We start from the raw sequence: 11754 nt of genomic DNA on the forward strand, positions 1-11754 counted from the left end.
CTGTTTTTATCTGCGTGGCTTAATTTGATTTCTAATTTAACACTTTAATCATATTTAAATGTCTTTTAAATGTTGCCTGTGTTGCTTTTATATTCTGTCTCGATGCATTTTATGTTTGATGTAAAGCACTTTGAATTGCCTTGTTGTTGAAATGTGCTATATAAATACATTTGCCTTGCCTATATATCACTACTAATGTGAGACACTGGCACGCTCCAGGTAAACTGTGTGTCAGTTTGTGGTAATCTGATTAAACTCACTCATTCACACTGAATGAATAAAGGTGTGAACATTATGACAGAGTCCCTCTATAAAACAGCGCTTCATGATGAGACAAACATGCAGGAACTTTATCAGCTCAGCTACATTCACACTAAATACAGCACTGCAGGAAAAACAGCAGCCTTCCCTTTCATTTGAATGGGGGGGGGTGTTTAAACTGTGGGAGTGGGGGCTGCATACGACTCAGCAAAAAAAAAAAAAAAAAAAAACTGAACCAGACTCAACCTTTGCCAACACAAAAATCTGCCATTTTTATACATAGCCCCCTCATGTCAGGGGCTCAAATGTAACTGGGAAAATTAATATAATCAGACATAAAATGGTCATTTTTAATTACTTTGTTGAACATTTTTTGCAGGGAATGAAGCCTGGAAGCCATGGACATCACCAAACACTGGGTTCTGTCCTTTGTGATGCTTTGCCAGACCTTTACTGCATTCTCAGCAAAAAACTAAACTAAACAAAAACAACACACACAGTTGTCTGGCAAGAACATTTTTAACAGATCCTAAGAGAAGAAACCACATTACTCCAATCCTTGCTGCCCTTCACTGGTTACCAGTGAGTTTTAAAATGGATTAGAAGATTTGACTGCTTGTTTTTAAAGCATTGAATGGTATATTTATGATCTGCTAACTCCTTAAGAGCCTGACCACTGCCTGAGGTCCTCCAGCAGGGCCCTACTGATGGTTCCTAAATCTATTATATGTCACTAGAGGGGACGGGGCCTTTGGGCCTCAGCTGTGGAACTTTCTGCCTGGAGATCTCAGGCAGGCAGACTCACTGTCATCTTTTAAATCTCTTCTTAAGACTCACTTTTATCGTCTGGCTTTGTCTTAACTGTTGCTTTTTATTGTGTTATTTAACTATTGTATATAGTCTATATTTTTACCTTGGATCTTTTATCTGCATTATCTGTTTTATTTTAAAGCACTTTGTAACTTTGTTTTGAAAGGTGCTATATAAATAAAGTTATTATTATCATTATTATGCTACAGTGGCCAGTCACATACATGCAACCATACATTACTGGTGGATTATTTTGTAAGGTATTCTGATTTTCACAATGTGTGTGACAGTTGCTAATATGAAAACTTGCCAGAGTTGTAAAATCCTGTCTGTGAGTTTTAACTCCTGATAAATCCTTAATAACATTCATGTGTAACTCCGGCTCCGCATCCTGAATCATATTTCATTGTCTCACCACCATGGAAGCGCCCTGCATCATGGTGATGGCTTGTCAGATTTGTTTCATGACTGAACTTACACACTACTGTATGTGACTGATTGACAGGTGATATCTATGTGTGTCAAAGTGAAATAAAACAGACAGATAGAGAATCAAGGAGCTGTATCTGCCACCAAAAAGCATCTGTTAGTTGATATTGTGATCTTCAGATGGAATATTTCTACACAGAGCACAAGTTTCACCAGCAATGATCCATGCTGCAGTTGGTGATTATTTAATGTACATATCAAACAAACTGGTATTTGAAGAGCATTTTTGCTTTGATGAATAATTCTGACTGATGATTACAGAAGTCCATCAGCACTGCAGACTGTGTGTTTCCAGTGTGTCAGTAATGGAGAGTTGTACAAACAATTATCTCCACTGTTATTGGGACTGTTTCAATTTATTAGTTAGGTGATTGGATCCTTAAATAACTCCACAACCATCTAAAGATGCTTTCAAATATTTATTATTGGGGATTTTTTACACACTGACTCAGCTGACTGACTGTGTGCAGTTCTTACTGACTCAGGAGTCTTCTAGATTTCCTCTAACTTCTCTCAAACTGAGGAGCTATACGGAATTACTCCCAAACCAAAAACTTCAGAGTCCTAAACTTAGACCTTATTTTCAGGAGTTTTTCCTAACTCAGACAGTTAGGAGCTGCTTTTAGCCTGAGGATGTTTATGAATATGGCTCCAGACCAATAAAATCATCAGGCCAATGCAGATATGTGAGTTAAAACATGTGTCAGACTCACCTGAAGCCCCATCCATCGATGGCGCTGGCAAACACCACATTTCCCTGGTCAGGAGAGAAGTAGAGGTTGGAGTCATCGACCTCTTCCAGCCCGGCGCTCCAGTCATACACCTGATCTCCACTCGACGGCTCACTCTCTTTCTCTTTCACCTCCTCCTTCTCTTTCTCCGCTCGATCCTCCAGCACTTTGGATGTGTACAAGGCTCCAGTCACTGCGTTCACCTATGAGAGAGCACACACACACCACCACTGAGTTACACTGCTCTGAAAACCTCAATCAACTGTCTGCTATTTTGAAGAAAATCTGCAGGTGTCTTTGTAGCCCACCACTGCAGCAGACTGTTACCTGTCCCAGGATCTTCTGCAGGTGTGTGAAAGCTTCCTGAGAGGTGAGCTTCAGCTCCACGATGAGTCGGTCTATCTTGTTGATGACCAGAACAGGCCTGATGTTCTCCAGCCATGCCTGACGCAGCACAACCTGAGTCTGTACAACACACACACACACACATGGAATCAAACATCTCTACACAGCAACATACATTTTCATCAACAAGGTGTTATAGTTGGGGAGGGAATGTTACAGTACAGACACTGAACAAACACTGAGGTTTTTTCCTGATTTCAATATAGTGATATTTTAGTTGTAGAACTAAGAATTTGAATATTTCTATAAAAATACAGTGTTGATATCTTAATTACAGTAACAAAATTGCAGATTTCTTATTGCCCCTTTTTTCTTTTCCTTTATGGTAGAGCTTTATTTCACAGGTCCCACAGTCTTTACTATATATAGTATTTAAAGATTATCTATTGTATATAGTTTTTAATTTATTTGATATCACTTATTACAAGAATACTGTTGTGTCAATTATGAATTTCCCCCTAAGGGGGATCAATAAAGTTGCCCCTTACCCTTCCCTTTATAATTCTCTAAAACCAAACAGGTCACAGCTGCTCATCTGAACATGCAGAAATGTATCTGACTACATGTGTTTTTTGTTCTTTTTTTGTTTTTGGCTCAGTTTTATGTTCAGAAAATTGAAGAACCTATAAAGTAAGTATTCATTTTTATATATTTTGTTTGATTTATTTTGTGTATTAGTTTTCTGTTCCTGCTGTAAAGATTATTGCCTGTTAACAAGATCATGTATTTGTTCTACTGAAAGTATTTCTCATATTCATCTTTTAGTGTGTTTTCCTACATGTATGCATGACATATATTTCATACACAGGAAGTGTTTCTGACAATAAAGACACACTGAACATGTTGGTGTGCAGGCTCTGAGGACAGAAGGTGATGTATCCTGTACAGATTATGAAGCTCTTTGAGGCTAATTTGATGATTTTTGGGTAATATATATAAAACTTCATTGAACTGACCTGTTTTGGGTAAACTACAAACATCCAGTAAACTTGAAGGAAGTAAGTATCTGGTATGAAATGTGAATATGTTTTATTACTGATTAAACATGCATGATATTTCCTGAGACGTCACTGTGGACATTTAACTTAATATTTAATCAGTGGCTGAAATCTGCTGCTTGTCCCACCTGAGAGATACTGATATTTTTATTTACTAATTTACCACAATAAAATACAGATCAAGTAAAGTCATTTTGGTTTGTATTTAAGTATTGCATTCTTAAGTGCCCCTCCCTTTCTCTCTTTTACGTTATCTCCTCTTTCTCTTCTTCACCTCCTTTTCTTTTTTCTGCTTACTCTGTTTCTTATTGGTGTTTTGAGAGGATAAATATGGATGGAGACATTCAGTCTGAATCTAAAATGCATGATTTGTGAACAGGAATGTGACCATCCAATTAAACCAGTCCTCCTGTATCTTACAATAAAAGACTGTGTGCCTCTCCAGAGTGAGTAGTGAGTTTGAAGAGAGCAGTTTTATTTGTTAGGTGTGCCATAGATTCCTTTAAAATCCTTCACACACAGCAAGCTGACAGTATGCTGATCATTCTTCATACATTTGCAGTGTGTAGTAGGGATGTCCTGAGCTTTTTTGGGCCAGTCTGAGACCTACAATATTGGTGTCTGCTGATAGCGATCAGATCTGATACTTTTATCTACTTGAGTGACACAGCTCAAGCTACAACATGAAGATGAGATCAGATTAAACCAAATTTATTTATGTGGTTTCTGTGCCAAAGCTGCTTGGAATACACAGTAAAATAAAGTCTTGGTCATCAGATGTGACGTTCTTCCAGCTGGCAGGGGTTACCATCTCCCCCTACATGTGACCACAGATGTATGGGGACAACTGAGCAGGTTTCCTACACTGATGAAGCTGATTCACTCAATTAAAGCTGAGAGAGTACAACAAAAAAACAACATAGTGCAGCCCTGTTTATTTCTCTATTTGTTTAGTGTGTTCACTGGAGAGAGTAAGATGTCTTGTCCTGATAGGCAGAGAGTTTACAGAAGAGCACGGTGAGTCAACAGTGATATTTACCTGTGGACACACTCCTTCCACAGCATCAACAATAACAATGGCTCCGTCACACAGCCGGACAGCAGTGGAGACCTCCGAGGAGAAGTCGACGTGACCGGGAGAGTCGATCAGATTCAGTAAATAATCCTGATCTCCTGAAGAGACGAGAGAGAGAGAGAGAGACACACACAGAGTTCAGAGTCTCTTCATTTAAACAGCTGCATATTCACACAGAGTATCCATCAATGTTTCATTTACTGTAAAGTCACATTCTGATTGACCCTTATTTTTAGTCTCTGGAACAAAGCTTCTTCCTAATGAATAAATAGAAATGAGCTGTGCTAATATATAATATAATATGAGAGAATATACAGTATGATGCTGTAGCATAGAGTGTCATCTGGCAATGCACTGTGTTGGCCAATCAAATATGTGCAGGCAAAAATAAATATAAAAATATAATGAATATATCAGTATGTATGAGAAACATACAGGCTGATACAGATATATATGTAAAGGCCAATATCGACTGATAATATCAGCTAACAGATATATTGGTCAGGTTCTATAGATTACTTTGTAATGACAATATTGTAAATGTTGTTCTTGACTAGAAATATTTTAACCTTGCTCATATTACTGTGGTACCACGATGGCTTCTTCTATCTGCACCAAAAAGTACTAAATACATCAGGCTTATATATATATATATATATATATATATATATATATATATATATATATATATATATATATATATATATATATATATATATATATATATATATATATATATACTATCTTTTATTGTGGAAAATTACACACATCAAATCAGAAAAAAATATTACATCTGCTGCATAATATAAAAAAAGATATCTAGCCTCTTTCCTAAGTTGCAGCTCAGTTTGTTATCCAAGTAGCCAATAGCTGAGCAGCAAATGTGTAAAACTGGTTAAAATTGTTTTTATTGTGCAGCAGACAGTATTTTTTTTTCTTTTATGATTCAGGAAACAGAACAGCAGTAAATGTTTTTTCTACGATCTTCTGGGAGTATTCATCTACATACAGTCACTCTGCCACTCTTATGTCACATGAGAGGCACCAACGGAGGCTACAACAGCATTAGACAATGATAACAATATGTAATGATTCATGTGTGGATTGTACCTGAGGTTAAAGCACAGTGGTCTTACCTTCATTGTAGTGCAGAGAGATAGCACTGGACTTCATGGTGATTCCTCTCAGCTGTTCATCCTCCCTGCTGTCCAGATACCTCAGCTGAGATATGGACACATGACACATGAGCACAAATAATAAACATCACTGTGATATGATCTAATGTGTCAGAGTATGACTGTCATAATGATCAATGTAGAAAATGAAAGTCATTCACCTTCCCAGCCAGTCGACTTGATATGATACCATTACTCGCCACCAAGCAGTCTGCCAGAGTAGTTTTACCTGAAAAGAGCCACATGGTTCTGATCATTTCACCACATTAAAACATACACTTTTACTCAAAGACTTAACTAACTGATATCAAAACTGTTTCATTTACTGAGATGTATGAACCTGAACCTGAACCTGACAGATGGATGAAGAAACAAGTAAGACATTATGTTGGGCTCTGGGAATTTGTGAAGTCTATTTTTTTATTTTTAAATATTCGATATACTTTACATTTAATCTAGTCATTTAAAGTATAAGATGAGTCCAGTTATGAGATGAATTCATTATGAAATTCATCATTAGTTAAGCCACAGTTTTCCACGAATAAGATCTACAAATAAATAATAACATGATAAGCAGAATTCTCAATTAGACTTATCAGACAGTTTAAATGTCTTAATCGATTCTAAATCTAAATCTAATTTATCTATAAAATATGTCATAATAAAAAGTATGTAATGCTTTAAAACACAGTTACTGTCAAGCAGCCTACGATATCTCCACTCCCAAATTAAGAGGAATTCCCCACACTGATTAAGACTATATGGACTTTTCTTTTTCCTGATGATGATGATGAGATTTTGCTCATATATGGATATTAACATTATCCATATCACACAACCCTGTATAAAACAGCTCTTTACATTTCTGATTCATCTTAAGAAATAAGAAATATGATGTGTTACCTCATATGGGATATGGTTGATGGGAACTCACAGCTAATAAAGCTAACATGTTGTTTGTAATGTGTACATACAGTACATGTTGAATGACATGTGCCCAATTATAAACTGTATCATAACGATTCATAATGAGGTGTCACTCTCATTCTACGTGCTTCATATTTATTAGATTAGATTAAATTAACTTTATTATCCTGAAGGAAATGTGTCTTGGGCTAAACGTGCCAGGTGCAGCTGCACATAAACAACAAATACATAATAAGCACAGAAAAACAAATTTACATGCCAACACAAAATAACAAAAAGTGATATGTTATTAATGAGGGGACAGATGAGAGTTTGAAAAGATTAGACTGAATGGAATATGAAGTTTGGTTGGACATGTGTCAGCTCACCATGGTCAACGTGTGCCAGAATACACAGGTTTCTGATGTGAGCAGGGTGCTTCTGCAGTGCTATGATCTTGTCCAGGCTGGTGTGTCCCATAGTGAACACCTACAACAACAGACAATAACAGAGTCATAAACAAGCTGATAAAAGCTCCTACAGTGACGTTACAGTATGAAGTTATGATAGAGTACACTCTGCTGTGCTGTGTGTTAGTGAACCACACCGTATGAACAGTGAATGCTTCCACACAGTAAAGTCTGTTAGCTAACTTTAAGTATAATAAACACACACGGTGAAAGTTAACAGGAGACAATAACCTGACACTAACTTGTCTGTGTCAGCTCATACCTGCTAACACTCTGGCTAGCCTGCTAATCCAAACTTCTCTCAGAAAGGAGAAGAAGACTCGCCGTGGCTTCTAAACTATCCACACAGCACTACTATCACCTACTACAATGATGTGTGGAGCTAAATGTAACCATATTATGAGCATACACACATATTTTAAAGACATGTGGACATTCTCAACTCACGTTGTTGTCCCGGAAGCTGTCAAGCTACGTTAACGACGCCCATTTGATAACATTGGTGCTGCATTCGAGGACAGTACGGACAATGAAATACTCACGAATTACTTTTTTCAATTAAAAGACAAAAATATACTGATGATTCATTTAGGATAATCACCACAGCGTTTAGTCTATACATGCTGATAGAACAGCGATACAGCACTCAGCATAAAAATATATTTGGACATTTACGATGGGTTTACAGCAGGTATTCATTGACGAAATGGCTGTTTAACGAGGGGCAGTAAATGCAGCATTGCGCTGAGGGATGTGACGCTCCGTGGTTGCTGGGTTACCACATGGAAGAACATATATTTGAAAAGTTGTGGGAATTTCATTCAAAATGACAGCTGAAGACCTCATGATGCTGGTGTTTGATACTTTTATTAATAAATGTGATCAGTTGCATATTGTACATAATAGAGGTAAAGATGAAAGATGAATCTGCTGCTGTTATGGAGCTACCTTATTATATCCTGGCACAATGTGAGTGTGCATGATCAGTATTATCTATTACAATCATTTACAGCTTTTAGCAGGTAGTGCTTGAGTCACTATCTACCATTCTGCTGTTTCCCAACCTGAGGGATCCTTCTTATTACCAGCTAGTGAGTTTAGACCTGTTGTCTGTTGTCCTGTCATGTTCTTTTGGATTGTTTTTTCTGTTTGGACTGCCATCTTCTTGCCAACTGGGAAGGCTGTTCCTGAGCACTGCCTTTATTAGGTCTATATTTTCAGTCATCTTTGTAAGTGTGTTTGCCTGCATTTAGGTCCTCAACTACAGTGGCTGGGAAGTGCAAAACAACATTACAAAGTGTGAAACACTTACAAAGCTTGAGAAAAAATTTAGAAAACGAATTGACAAGTGGCGATCCACTTTTACCAGTCCTGAAACAAAGTTACAAATGACACAATCTTCATGGAAAGGGAACAAAACCCCCTCCCCCCAAAATAAAAAAAAATCCAGCGAGGGAAAAAAAAAACTCAAAAAAAAAACAAAACAGCAAGTTACATATCAAATTTCAGTGTTGACGGTGTCGGCAATATCATTGAAAGAAAGGAAAGAAGGAAAAAAAATAAATGAATGAATAAGATGTAATAAAAAAAAAAAAAAAAAAAAAGATATGTACATACAAAATAAATATGTGAAACAGAACATATAAGCTGGACATCAAACAATCAAGTAAAGCCAGTTGTTCTATAAGTTCAATGTCTCATGCAAATTTCATACATTTTCTATGTATCTTAGAAAAGGTTTTGGGGTTTGTTTATTATTATTATTTTTTTAAAGTGAGAGGAGTTAATTTTCTTTTAAGATGTGAATTTGATTGGTCAATTTTCTGAATTCCATGCAGTACTGTGCCCTCTGTTCCTTGTCAATTTGTGTCGGTTGGGATTAATAGGACACACTGGGACTAGGGCTTGGGGAGGGAACTGGACGGGTGGGTGGGTGTTTGTAGGGGTTCGGTGGTTGCATGTTTTGTGTTTGTGTGCATTGTTCAACATAAGGAAAACTGTCAAATCTGCTTCCTGTGAACATCCGTACTAGTTGTATAATTCTCTGTGGTTTGATCAATAAACACACTTGGAGAAAAAAAAGGAAAAAAAAGTACTGTGCCCTCTGTTTGAGTTTGATCTATTATGATTTCTATTCTAAAATCCCCAAAATATGATCTCAATGTGCCATTAAACTTATCAGGGCATTATTCTAATGAGCACCATATAATAGTATTCCTCCATCTTTAACTCTAGATTAGTACATTGAAAGAATTTGTGCACTCAAATTGTATTATGAGTTTAAGGGAGAATTATGAAGTATTGTTGTGTGACTCAAATATGAAAGTATTCATCTAGTGATATAACTCATATTAGAGTATGTATAATAATAATAAATAAATGTGCCAGCCTGATTTTGAGTGCAGTGATCATCACTATTATTGAGTGTCTGATGTGTGCCTTGTGGGTGTGGTTTTTACTTGTGTTGTGGGCTGAATTGCATGCTGATGTCCTGAAGGGTGTGACCTCCAATCTGCAGTTATTTATCCAACAACACACAACTAGAGGCAGTCATTTGTTCGTCTCCTTTTGTGTGCATTGTAGAGGTGTGCTGGACCTGTTGCTGGTTGGCCATTATGTGAAACAGCTGGTTTGATGTCTGGAGAGCAGCAGCTGATGAGCAGAGCCACCTGGAAGTACAGCCGACGTTGATGCAGCGACCGACCAGCCATTAACCAGGACCAGCAAGAACACGGTAGCAATCCTTAGCGTGACAGATTTCACTTTGCCGCACACAAGTAAGAGAAGCTGAGCACACACATCCTATTCCCCCTTATCCAACTCACTCTTAACTCTCCTGGATTTAGCCTTGTTTCAGCCCTTTGTATTAATTTATTTATTAGAAGCTATCCAATAACTAGTGATTAAAAAAAATAAAATAAAAACATTTAAAATCTACAGTCTGTTTTTTTGCCCATTTCTTTATATACCGGCTGGTCAACTTTGAACTGGGTGTTTTTTACAGGAATACTTGTCTTTGTTGGCCACACTGTCACAAAGCCATCTAGGTTCCACGTGTTTGTCTGTCTGTTTGGAAGTACCTGCCTCCACCCTCTGCACTTTGTCAGCTCAGCAGAATCTGCCTACCTGTATCCACACCTGGTCATCATCTACTCATCAGCCAGTCAGTGTGTGTATATATAACCTGCCCTGAGGTCCAGCCTCTCGTGCACACAGTGACTCTGTACATAATGCACCAGCCAAACCACAAGCCCACCAGCAGTTCTCCAACCCCAGACTCCTACACATCTCCACCTGGTTTGGATCCCCTCCCACCTTCACCTTCAAGAATTCAATAAACTGTATGCATGTTGGCCTCCTTGTGACACACGGATCAATTACAACCATGATTATTACTCATTTTATGACTAATGTGAGGGTATAGGTGTCTTAACGTTGAGTGACTGAGATGCAAGCACAAGAAAACACCAATTTAATTTAAGATGCACACATTTATTATTAACACAGCAACAATTAAACACCACAATTGCAGCATATTACACACAAGGGAAACAGGAAACGGGTACACAGGACAATCAATCAAACTTGTGAATGATGTAAAGTTATCTGTTGTGTAGCTGGTATGAGAAACCTCAAACGCATGAGATGACTGTTGCCTGAGAAGCAGTGCAACAAACCAATAGTAAGACAGCTTAGCTTTGAATTGCCAACTGAAGTTACAATTATGAAAGCAGCAGGGTTTAAGGTAATGGATATTTTATAGAAATACTACTTTGCTTCCTGGCATGGCTTCTTGCAGAGAATGGAGTTGGGTGTGTTGTAGTGAGAAGGCTGAAGTCTGGATCTTAAACGATGAATAAGTTGGCCAGTCCAGATCTGGAAAAGAGCTCCTGGTTTTGGGTCTTCTAGCTGATTCTGAATTCATGACTCTAGACTTGAAGGATTTGGCTCCCATTGTTCCAACCTGCCTTTTTTTACTTGGAGTGTTTCCTTATTCAAATTGAAGGTCTAAAGATGGTGTATGTTCCATTACTGTTCAGATTGTAAAAACCCCTGGAGGCTGATTTGTGATATTGGGCTACACAAAATTGACTTGATTTAATGATGATATGAGGATGGCATTATAGAGCTGGATTAGCACTGCCTGTGGTAGATTGAGTTTCTTCAGCTGCATCAGGAAGAATATTCTCTATTGGGCCTTCTTGGTTATGCAGATTATGTTGATATTCTATTCAAGATCTTTGCGATGGTGGTTCCAAGTAACTTAAATGACTCCACAGGCAGTGCTCGATTTATTTATCGGTCAGCCGATATCATTATTTTTATTATTATTGGCCAATATGAGCCTTTCACAGATATCAGTATCGGTGTAAATGTTTTCCAATATGAAAACTTTTTTACAGAACATATAATGTAGAAAATGATGTTTGGGGT

At 37.5% G+C, this 11754-nt stretch overlaps 1 protein-coding gene across 1 annotated transcript in view; it reads right to left on the reverse strand.

Annotated features, from left to right (window-relative positions):
- Positions 1–7335, reverse strand: part of efl1 (elongation factor like GTPase 1) — a 119746-nt gene extending 112411 nt beyond the window's left edge. Inside the window, exons 1-6 of the mRNA XM_062439672.1 lie at positions 7240–7335; positions 6106–6173; positions 5906–5990; positions 4734–4867; positions 2619–2756; positions 2274–2494 (exon numbers count right to left, since the gene is read on the reverse strand). Of these exons, the coding sequence (XP_062295656.1) occupies positions 2274–2494; positions 2619–2756; positions 4734–4867; positions 5906–5990; positions 6106–6173; positions 7240–7330 (737 nt within the window). The 5' untranslated portion in view covers positions 7331–7335. The remainder of the gene's footprint in view (positions 1–2273; positions 2495–2618; positions 2757–4733; positions 4868–5905; positions 5991–6105; positions 6174–7239) is intronic.
- Positions 7336–11754: the final 4419 nt, after the last annotated feature.

This window comes from Scomber scombrus, chromosome 1 (assembly GCF_963691925.1).
Source record: "Scomber scombrus chromosome 1, fScoSco1.1, whole genome shotgun sequence".
NCBI classification, from domain to species: Eukaryota; Metazoa; Chordata; class Actinopteri; order Scombriformes; family Scombridae; genus Scomber; species Scomber scombrus.